Source organism: Pongo pygmaeus, chromosome 5, assembly GCF_028885625.2.
Source record: "Pongo pygmaeus isolate AG05252 chromosome 5, NHGRI_mPonPyg2-v2.0_pri, whole genome shotgun sequence".
Taxonomy (NCBI): domain Eukaryota; kingdom Metazoa; phylum Chordata; class Mammalia; order Primates; family Hominidae; genus Pongo; species Pongo pygmaeus.
The window spans coordinates 28,443,163-28,458,926 of NC_072378.2; the positions used below are offsets into that span (position 1 = coordinate 28,443,163).

General features: G+C 41.8%; 1 protein-coding gene and 1 non-coding gene across 3 annotated transcripts; both read left to right on the forward strand.

Annotated features, from left to right (window-relative positions):
• Positions 1–964: 964 nt before the first annotated feature.
• Positions 965–12,983, forward strand: GPX5 (glutathione peroxidase 5). 2 transcript variants are annotated; one of them, XM_054492107.2, is made up of 5 exons: positions 965–1,057; positions 7,380–7,533; positions 9,805–9,922; positions 10,350–10,449; positions 11,987–12,983. In XM_054492107.2, the coding sequence occupies exons 2-5, from the start codon at positions 7,380–7,382 to the stop codon at positions 12,191–12,193; spliced, it is 579 nt and encodes a 192-aa protein (XP_054348082.1). In that variant the 5' UTR covers positions 965–1,057; the 3' UTR covers positions 12,194–12,983. The 2 variants fall into 2 exon arrangements, with proteins under 2 accessions (XP_054348082.1, XP_054348083.1); XM_054492108.2 differs by lacking the exon at positions 965–1,057 and adding an exon at positions 4,042–4,128.
• Positions 12,984–15,459: 2,476 nt separating this feature from the next.
• Positions 15,460–15,553, forward strand: TRNAI-UAU (transfer RNA isoleucine (anticodon UAU)). Its single transcript has 2 exons — positions 15,460–15,497; positions 15,518–15,553. It is a non-coding gene; the product is annotated as a tRNA-Ile (tRNA).
• Positions 15,554–15,764: the final 211 nt, after the last annotated feature.

The following is a 15,764-nucleotide window of genomic DNA, read 5'->3' on the forward strand; positions in this document are numbered from 1 at the left end:
CCGAGGCGAGTGGATCACCTGAAGTCAGGAGTTTGAGACCAGCCTGGCCAACATGGTGAAACCCTGTGTCTACTAAAAATACAAAAAATTAGCCAGGCATGGTGGTTGATGCCTATAATTCCAGCTACTCAGGAGGCTGAGGCAGGAGAATCTCTTGAACCTGGGAGGCAGAGGTTGCAGTGAGCTGAGATCACGCCATTGTACTTCAGCCTGGGTAACAAAAGCGAAACTGTGTCTCAAAAAAAAAAAAAAACTTGATAGGTAAAATTTGATAAAATTGTATTTCCTATCTTTCAGTGGGAATTCTTTCTCCTGTCAAATTACATATATGTATGTATAATTTGCATAATGTATATAATTTGGACCAGGGGAGGTGGGATCTCAATGTTCTCAGCACAATTGACCTCCAAGGTCAAAAATCTAAATCCAAGGAGGTGTGTTTTGAAGAATGGAAAGAATGTAGCTGTCTGAGAGATTCACATAGGAGCTACTGGGAGTGAAGACTAGAAGGAGGTTAAGAGCACATCTGGAGAGCTTCGAATACCTTGCTGGAGATTCTGGATTTGATGCTATAATAAACTGGTTAGCATCGCTGGCTCTTTTTAGGGGGAGAGATATCAGATAGGTGTTTAGAGTTTCCAGTGGCAATAGGGTAAAGGAAAAAGTGTAGAAAGGAAGAGTCTGGAAGAGAGAAGACAAGTAGGAGATGATTTCAGCATTCCAGAAAAGAGGCAACAGGGATTTGATATGTGGCTCTGGCTGGGAGGCAGCTACTATGTGAGACAGTCAGGGGATGATGACAAGAAGTCCCTCCATGTGGCCTCCTGCTGAGCATGAGCTCCCTGAACAGAGATCTTGCCTCCAGGGAAACTGAAACAATGGAACAAGGGGCTTGAGAAGGTCATTTGATCTGACCATTGAGGCATAGTTTATGATGAAAGTTTCTCTTCTGCTCTAGAAGTTAGTTATTTTGTGACAAGCAAAGATAAATTGGCGAGGAAAGTAAGGAATTTATAACCGCAAGGGAGGAGCAGCCATCACTAAACACAGGCTTTGGGTAAGTCGGATTTTCTATTTGAGCACCTGTTTGTTCATCTGTTGAATTAACACTGGGTGTTTTTCTTGGGCTGGGTCCAGTGGTAAGTTTAAACTAATCTCTTTTTTTCCCCTAAAATTAGCCCTATGAAGTTCATATTATTCTACCAGTTTTACAGATGAGGGCCAGAGGCACAGAGAGCAGCTTGCCCAAAGTCACGTAACTTGGGAAGGAATAAGGTTTGATATTTTGATCTCCACAGTTCTTTGAACTGTGATAGAGGGGAGACAGGCAAGCGAGTCAGCATCTGGGGCCAGGAGGTGCCACAAAGCAGGAAACCTGAAGGGCTTTGGGTGTTTTGTGGCTGGGTGAGGCATTGCATGGGCTCCTCCCCTTAGATTAGAGGGCTCTTAGATTAGAGGGCTCTAAGAAGAGATCAGAAATCCGAGATAACAAAAAGCTTCTGTTTTCCAAGAGAGCTCTTGAATGCCCAGACTCCTTGAGACTGGTGGAAAATTAAACCCAGTGAGACTTCAAGAACTAAACCTCGCTTAGACTTCAGTTACAAGGAGATGGAGGCAGGATTTTGTGTGAACCTGGAAGAGGCAGGGCTGGTGGAGGGGGCTGGTTGGAAACGAACTTAGAACTGGAGAGGAAGAATTTATCATTTCCTAAACATGAAAGTTCAACAAAGCTGGGCTGGCAGTGCCAATCCTATGGGAGGAGGGGAGATGTGTGGGAAGGGCAGTAAGGGAAACAACCCTAAGCCTCTTCACTAATCCGCAGATTTTTCAGCATCTCTTTATCTCATTAGAGCCCATTTAGTTCCTGAATTCACTCCTTTCTTGTAGTTTCAAAGCATTAGAAACAGCCAACACACCAACACTTTCCAGTCTGTAATATCTGTTCCTTTGCCACTCCTTCTCTTTAAAAGGTAGGAAAATGGCAGTGGATTGGGGACAAAAAAAATTTTAAATTAATATGAGAGAATCCCTGCACAGCCTAATGATGACAAATGTCATAAATTTAAGAGTATAACTCAACCCTTTGAAACTCAGGTCCAAATGGGGGGAAAAAATGAGTAACTAATTTTTTTAAACTTTAAAGAACTAATAATCTAATGAGGAATATATACATTGTTCAAGAATACAAATAATATGCATATTAAACATATTAAATATACTTATGATAGTGAGGGGAAGGAGAGTGGAGTTTGGGAAGGAGAGTGGAGTTTGGGAATTTAAATAATAAATAAAACAAGAGAGGGGCCTTGCAAGGACAAATGATTGTGAACTTAGGAGCATGATTAATTAAATATTAGTGCTAGGGGTCCAAAAATTAAAACTGTATGGTAGACAAAAGGGAAGAATGTGTTGGTCCATTTCCTATGAAGTCAGCAGTAATTAACTATGTTATTTATGTGAGAAACCCAGAAACTCCTGGGGCTCCAGGCCTGCATTCATCAATTCATATAGTCTAAAATTTTAGCCAAGACTACTGAGAGGTCACTGGAAACTGTTGCTGAATGAATGGGGCTTGTATACCAGTTGAAAGGCAAAGCAACTTTATTTTTAGAGGGACTTGTGTCTCATTTCCATGATTCTTCTTGGGTTCTGGGCTTCCAGGCTATTAAGAGGAGTACTTGCCACTATTCACAATAGCAAAGACATGGAATCAACCTAAACGCCCACCAATAATAGACTAGATAAAATATGGTACATATGCACCATGGAATACTATGCAGTCATAAAAAAAAACAAGATCATGTCCTTTGCAGGGACATGGATGGAGCTAGAGGGTATTATCCTTAGCAAACTAATGAAGGAACAGAAAACCAAATACCACATGTTCTCACTTATAAGTGGAAGATAAATGATGAGACCACATGGACACATAGAGAGGAACAACACACACTGGGGCCTATTAGAGGGTGGAGGGTGGGAGGAGGGAGAGGATCAGGAAAAATAACTACTGGGCACTAGGCTTAATACCTGGGTGATGAAATAATTTGTAGAACAAACCCCTATGACACAAGTTTACCTATATAACAAATCTGCACATGTACCCCTGAACTTAAAAGTTAAAAAAATAGAAAAAAAGAGGAATGCTTGCAATTTTTGTAAATATATAATTTTTTTTTAAAGTTATTTACTTTTTTAAAGCACTGCATTCGGAATGTCAGATTATTGTCCAGAAAGTTGGCAACATTAGTATTCACCATTCCCCCACCCGTCGTGTAAGAGCCTCCTATACCAGACAGAGCCCAGGCTGGGAATCACCATTCCTTTTAACTTTTGCCAATCTGATAAGTGTGGAATGTGTCTTTTCATATTTATACTTCTTTGATTATTGGTGAGAGAGAACATTGTATCCTACCACAGATGCCATTTGATTTTCTGCTTCATGCCCATTTTTTTCTGTTTGTCAGGTAGTTTTTTCTTACTGATATATAAGCACTTGAAACCATTTCTAAGGATTTGTATTAATTTGCTGTCCTTCGCATACATTGTGACCATTTCCCCTCCTCGGGCCAGTTTCCTCCTAACACTTTTTGAGAGATCCTAGATGGCCGGCCCATTCTTTGATTTATTTTTAAGCTCAAATAATATTAGAAATAATATTTGAAATGTCTAGACCAACCCTTTTGCAGTGACTTTACTGGGAGGTTGCATCAGCATCTAGACACTTCCATACATTGAGGAAAGACAGACAGCCGTGTTTAAGGACCTCAGAGGGCTTGCTATCACCCATTTATAATTTTCCCAGAACTTATGAGTCCCAGGTCCTCATTGCAGTGGTGAGCGCTGAGTGCTCAAGGGGGTGTGTGTGGGACAGGATGTGGTTTGAGTTCTGTGATCCTCACCTCGACCTCATGCGTTGGGAATCCTTGCAGCCCTGTGATTGGCCTGTGGGGGCTTGGGCTAAGTCCCTGCCAAGATACCAAAAGACTGCGGAGGTGGGCAAAGACCTCAGGCCCCCAGACTAGCAATCTACAAACACTAGTCATGACTACACAGTTAAGGGTCGTCCATCTGCTTCCCCTTCTCCTAGCCTGCTTTGTGCAAACAAGTCCCAAGCAGGAGAAGATGAAGGTGAGTGAGCTCCAGAGAGGGCATGGTAGTTACTCTTCTGCCCTACTTCTAGACCCTGCCCTCCAGTCCTTCTTGTAAGACTCCAACTCCTGCTTTCTTCTTCTTTGCCAGTTCCCCTAAACCTTGCTTTTTTTCTCCTTGAATCTTCTTCATTCCTATGGATGGGTATTCCTTGCGTTGAATATGACTAGGGAAGAAAGGGTCTCCATACTATAGTCCTTTCTCTCCTTCTTCAGGAGGAGGCCCCCTGGAGACGTCTCTGGCCACATCAGTCTCTGCTTCAGAGCTGGGTCTGAGGCTGGGACAGCGATGGGCTTTAGAGTAGGTGGGGACTGGGGTTTGGAGGAGAAGCTGAGTGGACTTGTCTCAGACACAGCTCAGCAACAACCCCTTGAAAAGGAGGAAAAAACGAATGTGGAAGTTTTAAGGATGGATAAAGTCAGAGAGTTATCAGAGAAACATAAAACATGAAAAAAACAAATCAGAGCCCTAAAACAACTGGATTTGGAGTCAGGCATCTTGGATTCTGGTCTCAGTTCTGTGCCCAATTCATGGCTCGTTACCTTATTGATAAGACACGTGTGTCTGGCAGCAGAAGGGGCAGTTCAGGAAAGGATAATAATGAATGCGATAACTTGAAGGCAGAAAATAATCATGAAGTTAGGTAAAGGCAAACTTTCATTTACATAATGGGTTACCACTTTTGACTTTGGACAAATTAACCTCTGTTTTCTCATTGTAAATTTATGGGTAACAGTAACTACCTTATGGGTGGGTGAATAACAATTATTATGCATATAATACATTCCACAAAATGCAGTTCTAATAAGATCTCCCCATCCCTCGCCTCTAAAATTAACTAGGTAACATCCTGGGTGAACTTCTATTTTGAGAATTGATATGGTTTTTATGTTACCTGTGGTGCTTAATTGAGTGTGGAGACTCTGGGCTGCAGAATTTGCTTAATAAAAGCTGCGTCTAGAGATAATTGAGACATGTTATATGGACTTTAATAAATGTGAAACAGCAGTCAATATCAGAAGTAAACTGAACTAAAGGAAGTCTTTGAATTGAGAGTCTCTCTAAGCTTTTGCGTACTGGTACCCAACATGACTGTGAGTGATTGTCATTGCAGTAGCAAAAGAAAAAAAAAAAGGCAAATTCTTGCAAATGTTTAACTTGAAACTAGGTAACACGGAGATAGAAACAGATACTTTTACACAATATTCTTTTTATAGATCCTTCAATTTTGCTGATGCATGTATATGTGTATAAATTTAGGGAAAGGTGTAAAAACCTGCATAGAAAAATATCTTTTTCCTCAAGAGTAAGAAGTGAGTAGCTACAACCTAGTATGCTGGTGCTAAAATCAGCGGGATTACAGGACTAGAAAAAAGTTGTGTTTTGTTTTGTTTTGCATTACTCCTTCTCTGAATGGGGGCAGATGATGTTCAACCAAAATCCTTACTAGACTACTGCATTTCCAGGAAGTCTAGTTTAATCCTAGTTTGTCTGGACATTCCTTATCAGATAATGCCCTTCTCTCTTTTCTCCAGCCAGTTCCTTTCCACATTTTTCTCACTGGATGGTTTGGACATATAGCTTCCTTTTCATATTCCTGTCATATATGTTCTGTATTCCATGAGCAATTTGTGGCAGCTTCCCCAGTATAAGAAAAGGGATCAGCATGTGCTGGTGAGCACTGTGGCATCAGTACACTTGGGGTACTGCATGAACACTGTAAGGGTAGAGACAGAGGAGGAGTAAGATGAGACCTGCCTTGTAGAGGAATTTAATAAAAGAACATGCAATGAGAATTTCAGGCAGGACTAATTTATGTTAGGTGGAACTTAACAAATGTTGCGTGGAAGTCTGCTCAAATATTAATATATTCATGAGATTTGAGAAGGAATGGGATAGGTGGAATGGAGGATGAAAGTGGATATTAGACACCTAGAGCACAACGGGCTGATGAGCTGGGTGATGCTGCCCGACAGATTTCAGGGACTCACTTGCAGATGGACTTTAGGGTTCTCCATCTCCTTTCTTGAGAGCTACCAAAAGCTGGGATTTCACAGTATTGGCTTACACGACCACCATGTTAGTAAGAGAGTGACAGGAGAAAGTTATTCAAGGTAGGGATAATATTAGATTCTAGAATGTTAAACATGGAAGCCCACTTGGAGTTCTAGTAAGAATCTAGATAAATATCTTCATTTTACTCATGGGGAAACTGAAGGCCAGGGATGGGAATTGCCCAGGTTCACAAAGGAATTTAACAATGGAGCTGGCTTCTGATTCCCAGGGCAGTGTTCTTTCTACTCTACCTGCTGATGAGTGGAGTAAGAGGTCAGAAGACCTGGGGAAAGATAAGCAACTAAGCTATCCTAAAAATAGTTCAGCAATTTAAAACCCTACCTTCTCAGAGAGTCCAGACACGAGGCCTTCAATCCAGAGCCAAGGAGTAGCCTGTTTTTTACAGAAGCATGTAAGGCAAGTGTGCTTTTCTCTTCGGCCCCACTTACTTCCAGCTCCTACCATCCCAGCTTATGAATCAATACGCTTTTCCATTATCCGTGTATTTCCTGGTATCTCACATCTTTCAAAATAATAGGAAACTTGGTTCTTATGTGTGTGTGTGGAGGGGGGAGGGTACATAGTGTATATATATATATATATGGTACAAGAGATGTTTTGATACAGACATGCAGTGTGTTATAATCACATTATGGAAAATGGGGTATCCATCCCCTCAAGCATTTCTCCTTTGTGCTACAAACAATCCAATTATATGCTTTTAGTTATTTTAAAATGTACAATTAAGTTATTATTGACTATAGTCACCCTGATGTGCTATCAAATACTAGGTCTTATTTATTCTTTCTAACTATCTTTTTTTTGTGCCATTAATCATCCCAACCTCCCTTCCACCTCCTAGTATCTTTCCCAGCCTCTGGTAACCATCCTTCTACTCTCTATCTCCATGAGTTCAATTGTTTTGATTTTTAGATCCCACAAATAAGTGAGAACATGCACTGCTTGTCTTTCTCTGCCTGGCTTATGAGACTTGATTTTTTTTTATTTCCAAGTTACAAGAACCAAGTTTCAGTCTTGTCATTGACACTTTAGACAACTCTTATTTGTTTTCTAGATCTTGGTTAGAACATAACTATTCTTTGACTTCTTTGAAAGATTACACAGATGCCAGGAATTATTGTTACCAATATTATCACTTAAAAAAAATCTTCCAGATGGATTGCCACAAAGATGAGAAAGGCACCATCTATGACTATGAGGCCATCGCACTTAATAAGAACGAATACGTTTCCTTCAAGCAGTATGTGGGCAAGCACATCCTCTTCGTCAACGTGGCCACCTACTGTGGTCTGACAGCGCAATATCCTGGTAAGAGAATTCATAGCTACTTCTCTTTGGGACTAAATTTTCCAGCTGATCATATTCTAAATTATACTTGGAATTATATTTTAATTATAATTATGTACCAAAATAAATACTCATAATCAAGTGACTTCATCCCCCATATCAGAAGTCAGCAAGCTCGGGTGGACAGGCCAAATTTGGTCAGCCTGGCTTTGTTAACAAAGTTTTATTGGAATGCAGCCATCCCCGTTCATTTACACATCACCTATGGCTGCTTTCATGCTGTAAAATAGAGGTTAGTAGTTGTAGGAGTAGTGATGATGGAAACCATATGGCCCACAAAGTCTGAAATATTTCCTATCTGGCCCTTTACAGAAAAAATGTGCTAACCCCTTCCCCATGCCCTGCCTCTGCTTTTCCCTGAGATTTTCAGGAGAATCAATATATACTTGAGAACTAGGAGCCTCTCAGAAGATTCCAGAAGTCTTCTTGATAAATACAGGGCAGAAGACCCATGTTTTTGAGACTTTTGCAAGGTTTTACAGGTAACTTACAATGACAAGAAAAAGGAGTTTTATACCTGGAACTGCATTTGATTAGAGTGAGGGCTGGCGGATGAGGCTGTAATAGAAGCAAATACTCCCTCTCCAACCTCAACCCCTTTTTAGGATGTAGTTTTTCCTCCCTTTTTGTATATTATACAGGGAAGAATTTTCTCATATTTTAGGGCATGTGGTTTAAAAATCAGTGAATAACAATCAGGATGGATTATACCAGAGACAAATGTACTTCTTATATTTGAAGTAATAAGACCTTCATTTTTTGTTTTTAATTATGTTTTGAATAAGCATTATATTCACAAGCCTCAAACTTCAAAAGGAAAAAACTTTAGAACCAAAGGTTTCCACCTTCTTCGCCTCCCTTCAGTAGACCAATATTATCTTGTTTACAGAATACATAGATATTCTTTTTTCTGCTCCCCCCTCCCCAGCTGATAACACACAATAAATACTATTTGCTGCCTTGATTTTTTAATTAATAAAATACATTTCAGTTCAGATCATTTCCTCATTCTTTCTTAAGACTGAATAATATTTATTGGACCATAATTTATTTTCCCAGTTTATAGGGACTTTAAGAATCGATTTATTCAGTTTCCACCCTGCAAATAACAGATAACAGAAGGACATAGGGAGGGGTACTGAGGAACCCTGTGAAAACAGGAAGGCAATCTCTGTTTTTTTAAAAAGGACTAGAGGAGGTACCAGTTGGCTGAGCTGAATCTGAGTGGGACTGGTTAGTGTTTGTCAAGGGACTAAAGGCATCTGGCTCAGAAAGGGTTAACAAAGAAGATGATTATAAAAGTCTGAGCAGACAAGTTGGAAAACTTCTTGGTAGTGGACGAAGGCAGCTGAAGCTTCTCTTTCAGCATATCACTGAGGATTTTTAGGAAGAATGCATCTTCAGCATCTTAAGGACTGCCGAAAAATGTTAGGATGGTTGATTTCAAATTTCTGTGTTTGTCTTTGCCTTTGTCGGTTTTACTTCCACTCCACTCAGGGTGAGTCAGGCTGCACAGAGGAGAGAAGCTCAGTCCTCATTGTCTGTGTCTGTTCCTTTAAAAAAGAAAGATTCAAGCCGGGCGCGGTGGCTCACGCCTGTAATCCCAGCACTTTGGGAGGCCGAGGCGGGTGGATCACGAGGTCAGGAGATTGAGACCATCCTGGCTAACACGGTGAAACCCCGTCTCTACTAAAAATACAAAAAAATTAGCTGGGCATGGTGGCACGTGTTTGTAGTCCCAGCTACTCGGGAGTCTAAGGCAGGAGAATCGCTTCAACCCGGGAGAGGGAGGTTGCAGTGAGCCGAGATCGCGCCAGCCTGGGAGACAGAGTGACACTCTGTCTCAAAAAAAAAAAAAAAGAAAAGAAAAGAAAAGAAAAGAAAAATCACCTGTTGAGCTTTTGAATAATAAAGATGACTAAGCCCCATTTCAGAGGAACAGAGAACTCTGAAATGGGACCTGGGCATCCCTATTTTTAGGAAAGGGCCTTCAGCTGGTTCTGATGTGCTGCAGGTATGGAAAACACTGCACCATGAGAAAGGGCTTTTGAGTTCACGTCTGAAGATCAGGCCTCTAATTTCAGCTATGCCACTAACAGCCCTTCTGATGCAGAGCTGTTTCCCTCCCTGGGCCTCTGTTTCCTTCTCTGTAAAATGGGTAACCCCAGGGAAAGATCCTTGCACAAGGCAGAATCTCTACCCAGACCAAAATTGTTCCTCCTCTAACTGCAGAATTAAATGCACTCCAGGAGGAGCTGAAGCCCTATGGTCTAGTTGTGTTGGGCTTTCCCTGCAACCAATTTGGAAAGCAAGAACCAGGAGATAACAAAGAGATTCTTCCTGGGCTCAAGTAAGTGTCTTCTTGAAATCCAATAGAAGGCGCCTGTGTACCTTTCCTCAGTCTCCAGAGGCCCTTCCAGCTCAGGAACTTCCTGGGGAGGTATGGATTAATAGGCTCAGGGGCATTACAAGCAGAGTTCAACTTTGGCCTACCCTGATGAGCGTCTGGCAGTTTCCAGAGACTCTCTCTCCATCCCTGGCTGAGACTTGGATGGACTATGGAGGACAGAAGGGATGGAGGAAAAGAGACAAGTCATGGGATAGAGAGAAATAAAGTGAGTCAGAGAGCCCAAAGTCAAAACATGGCCATATTCCTCCCCACCCATAACAATACTTCCCTCTTTCTCCCCTTTCTCATTACTTCAAATCCTAGTGTCCCATTATAATCTTTACTTGCATATCCTGGAGCTTCCTGGGAACATTATGGCTTGTTGCAGGTATGTCCGTCCAGGGGGAGGATTTGTACCTAATTTCCAGCTTTTTGAGAAAGGGGATGTGAATGGTGAAAAAGAACAGAAAGTCTTCGGCTTCTTGAAGGTGAGTAAATTCCTGGCATAAGCCTCCTCCTCTTTTCTAATATTCCTAGCATAGAGTTGGTGTGGCAGAAATGGATCCAAGGGCTCATGCCCGGAGGTGGGATTGGTCTTTGTGGAGAAAAATCTCCAGATCAGCATTCCGCATTGCACATGCTGATCTGGAGATTAATCTGTGAGTATCTATGGGGCTCTAACTTTGTGTGGTGAAGAGAGTTGTGTGGAATGGCAACTTTTACTAGGACCACCCTCTTTTGCTCATTGACATTTCATTCATTAATTCATTCCAGGTACACTTGATGAATGCCCGCTATTTATAAAGCAATCTAAATAATAAGGATATAAAGATGAATAAGGCATAGTCTCTACCCTTGATGAGTTTATAATGGAGAGAGTTAGAAACCATTAGCTATATAGCTGGGGTGGTGGTTCATGCCTATAATCCCAGCACTTTGGAAGACAGGCAGGACAGGAGAATTGCTTGAGGCCAGGAGTTCAAGACCAGCCTGAGCAACATAGTGAGACCCTGTCTCTACAAAACAAATCAAAAAATTAGCTGGGTGTGGTGGCACGTACCTGTAGTCTCAACTACTCAGGAGGCTGAGGCCAGAGGATTGCTTGAGCTCAGGAGCTGGAGGCTGAAGTAAGCTATGATTGTGCCACTGCGTTCCACACTAGGCAACCACGCAAGACACTGTCTCAAAAAAACAAAAACAAAAAAAGTAACAAACCAACAGGTATGTCACAGTGTAGTAAGTACCTTTTATGAAACACTGATTTTTAGACATAGAGAATGCCAGAGCTGAAAGAACCCTAAAGATTACCAAAGTGAATTGTTCCTAAATGCTGGACTGTGAACCAAGACTAGTCCATGTTAAGACTTTATATATCTTCAATAAATTGAAGACAATAGAACAGTGTATCGTGCCTCTGCACCCCAGCCTGGGCGACAGAGCGAGACTCCGTCTCAAAAACAAAAACAGAAAAAGAACAATGTAGGAAGTTTTTTATAAACTCAACTCGTCTAACTTATAGGGCTTCCCTTTATTCACAAATTATGACCCACATGCAGTTTATTCTTCCAATGGTCTTTTTAAATTAAGTGACAAAATGATGGTGTTTTAAAAATTTTTGTTATTTGACAAAATATTAGTAATTCAGTGTTGGTCCCAAAAGACAATTATTGAAATATTAGTGGCCCATGGAACCCTAAGACCTGGAAAACCACATTCCAATCCAAGCTATTTACTTTGAAGAAAAGGAAACCAAAAGCATAAAAGTAACATGTCTCATCCATGGCAGCAAAATTTTGTGATGGGGCTATGGGGAGAAACCGAAAGAGAGCAGATTTTGCTATAATATCTATAATATTCTTGGTAGTTGGCATAGTGGTGATTCAAGAATCTATGGAGTTTTTTAGGAATATCAGGAAGTTAAAATATCTAGGTATAGGAGGGGGTGGATTACCTGTGGGTAAAAATAGCCTGGATCCTCCAGGAGCAGAAATAACATTGTTTCTCTTTTCCATCTCTCTGCTTTAGCACTCCTGTCCTCATCCCTCTGAGATTTTGGGCACCTTCAAATCTATATCCTGGGACCCTGTAAAGGTCCATGACATCCGTTGGAACTTTGAAAAGTTCCTGGTGGGGCCCGATGGAATCCCTGTCATGCGCTGGTCCCACCGGGCTACGGTCAGCTCAGTCAAGACAGACATCCTGGCGTACTTGAAGCAATTCAAAACCAAATAGGAAGGTGGAGTTAAGGGCAGGAGCAATCCTACTTCTCACCTAATGACTTGCTCCCCCCCCTCCCCCCAAAAAAGGAATATCCATCTTCTCACCACATTCTCTTCCTGCATGGGCTCCTCCTGAGTAAATCACCTCCACATACTGACAGAATTCCCACTCTCCACAAACTAGATTTATATTTGGAAGGCTACTGCTCTTTTGCCTCTCAAGAGTATGTGGGTGAAGACTGAAAAAAATGGAAACCTAAAATCCCCAGACCTCTGTTACAGGTTGAATCATTCTTATCCACCAGAGGGAAATCATCCTTCCACGACAATGGTTCAGTCAGCCATCACATCCTGAAGAAGAACATTCCTAGACATTCTGACTTTTCCATCTCTCTCCACCCTGGAGGTGTAGAAATAGCAATGGGGTCATAGTCACACAATTTAGTTTCCACTTCATAACATTTTTTGTCTCCTAGGACAAACATGTATCATCAGTTTCCAACTGTTTTGGCTCAGTTTTCATCCATGACACCTCCCCCCACCAGCCATTCTCCTGTGGGAGCAAGAACATTGCTTCAAAAGAAGAGAGGGCATCTCCATGCTGGTGGGACCCAGAACCTGTCTCTGGCCCTACAAAAGTTTTCCTTATTGTCTGATCTTTAGTGCATTCAGGTTATGGCACCTGGACAGGAATGCCCTTTATCTTGTGAACGATGGGATTTCCCATCTCAACCCTGGATTCCTCAGCTTCAGAACAAGCCCTGCCACTGTCTCCAATAAAATGTTTTCTGCAGCATCGACAATCTCTATGGTGATTTTAAAATTCTGTCTGGTGCTTGAACTCATTTTATCTCCCTCCTCCTTCTTACTCTGTCACAAATGATGTATTGCCTACATGACCTGAGCCCCCCAGACAGAAAGATTTATGTTTGGAAGGTTGTCACCTGATGCCTCTCAGTTGTCATTCCTCTTCAGGAATTGCCTCAACCTAAGTTTGTCCCCTTTCCAGGGCAGCCTGTATCCGGTTACTCGTCCCTGAGAGGCATAGAGGCCAAACCCTGACTGCTCAACTTAGCACAACTTTGAAGGGCCATACTAGCTCCAGACATGCACAAGGGGTAGGCTGGTGGCATTTTGTGCTTGCACTGTAACCCGATTTTTCTCTCTGACAAATTCTGCTTCTCTTCTTTACCACCCCCCCGCCCCCAACCCTCCACGCTGATTCTCAGTTAATGCCCTAGTAAACTTTCTGAATGCAAATACCCATCTTAGAGTCTACTGTCTAGGGAATCCAACCAGTAATTATTGGTACCAAATATGATCTGAGAAAGAAGATACTAAGAGGAGATGTTTGAAGCTGAATTATTCACCATCTGGTTGATGATGAGAAGATGGGTGGAGCACAAACAACTACTGGCACAAGTAGCAGTGCGGTTGTCAAAACTTTCGCCAAACCTGAACTGGTATGGTAAACTGGTGGAAGAATACGCACTAGCAGACATGAAGTTTTAGGTGCTTGAGAAACATGAGGGGAATGGTAATTATAATGTAATAGAATTGGATGGTCGTTGCCAGAGGAAATTGATGTTTTGGAGAGAGATAATTAAAGACTGAGGTTGATATATTATTAAATTAAGGCTAACTGTGAAAGTGTTTCTCCATGGGATGTATAAAGGACCTCTCCTATCTGCAACTTAAGAGCACCAAAACCTAAAGTTCAGGCTCAAGACTCAATCATAGGAATAGTATGTAAAACTCCAAAAGAAGTTAGCTTCCAGCTAGTCACAGTGGTTCACGTCTGTAATCCCAGCACTTTCGGAGGCAGAGGCGGGAGGATCTCTTGGGTCCAGGAGTTCAAAATCAGCCTGGGTAACATAGGGAAAGCCCATCTCTGCAAAATAAAAAACAGAACCAGGCATAGCGGCACACACACCCATGATCCCAGCTGCTAGGGAGGCTGAGGTAAGAGGACCACTTGGGCCCAGAAGTCAAGGCTGCTGCAGTGAGCTGAGATCTCTACATGGAGACATCCGGTTTGATGTATTAGAATATCCAAATCCCCAAATTTTCCAGGACCCCCAAAACTTTTAGAAGTGGCCCATCCCTTCTTATTGAGGGTTAGCATATCCTTCTTGCTTGAAAACAATGCAGATGACTCTGTCTGGCCAAATATTATGTGCCTCTGCTCCCACTGAGAATCTGCCTCATGTCGAACTAGGTTCTCAGAGTTCCTGAAGAAGGGGAGTGCAACCTAAAGTTAGATAAGGAGACTTCACTGATATGGGAGCGCTCTCCCTGAATACAGACTATATGCAGTGCTGGGAACCCCACTAGATAACTGTATATCACAGGAAGGCTAAAGGACATTCAGTTTGAAAAAAACAAAAAAGGAATGTGCTGGTGAGAGGGGCCATTTTGTTATGTTGTTCAATTACTTTAACAAAAATTTTAAAAATATTTAATCTTTCTCTGTTAAACCTTTATAGAAAAAGCCTGACATGAAATAGAACAAATGTAAACTATGGATTTCTCAAGATATGAGACTTTGGCAAATTTTAAATAATTATATTACTGTTTTTCTGCATTTACTTAGCCTGCGTTGCATCTATACGTCGAAAACAGTGATTTTTGTAAAGGAAATATTCGCTCTCTGAGTGTTTCCGAGTAGCAAAGTATTTTAACATTATTAGATTTAAAATCAGCGAGTGTCTGGATGGGAGTGGGAGGTTGGCATTTCATTTAAAGCATCAAATAGTGTAGCCGAACGCAGAGTGGAGAGACAGGAAGTAGAATGGCGAAAATAGAAAGCCCGCGGGATTCCGAAACAATGGAAAATGAGCTCGCTGGTTTTGTGCAGGCGGAATACGCACTTCTTGGTGGAAACTTCGCTCGGAATGTAGTGATTGACACGTCTATTTTACATGCAGCCATCTTAGCTTCCTGCTTTTGGTGAACCGATGTGACTTTCATTCAAACGTTTTTAAATTATTGTCTGACTTTAGAGAAGCCATGGGAAAATCTGAGCAGAAATTCAAGGTACCGGTGACGTCAACCCTGAGTCCCCAGGGCATCTCTGAGTTGAAAGGAAAAGGGCTCCGGATCAGCTAATTCCGGGGTTCCCTTGATTGTTGCTTTTAATCCCATTCGTGGAAGTCCCGTATTAGAAGGTGCCTAAAGTTCATATTATTTAATACCTTAAAAAACAATGTTTAAAGAGTTCATCCTCAATGTGTAAGAGCGTCTTCTCTTATACCTTTCCAAATGCCTGCTACTTCTGTGGCTCCAGTGGCGCAATCGGTTAGCGCGCGGTACTTATAAGACAGTGCACGTGTGAGCAATGCCGAGGTTGTGAGTTCAAGCCTCACCTGGAGCAGTTTTACTATTCTCCGACGTGTAGAAATTCGAAAATGGGGAGAGCTTATTGCGTTGCAATTCCTTTCAGCGATGTATGCAGCGTTGTGATTTAGACTGTACTCAGAACCGTCGCGTGATTTGACTTAAAATTCCCTGGTTAAGGTCATGGGTGATAAATGTCATCACATGGTCCTTTTTGATGCTTGCTTTTGTCCAATACCTCGGCAACA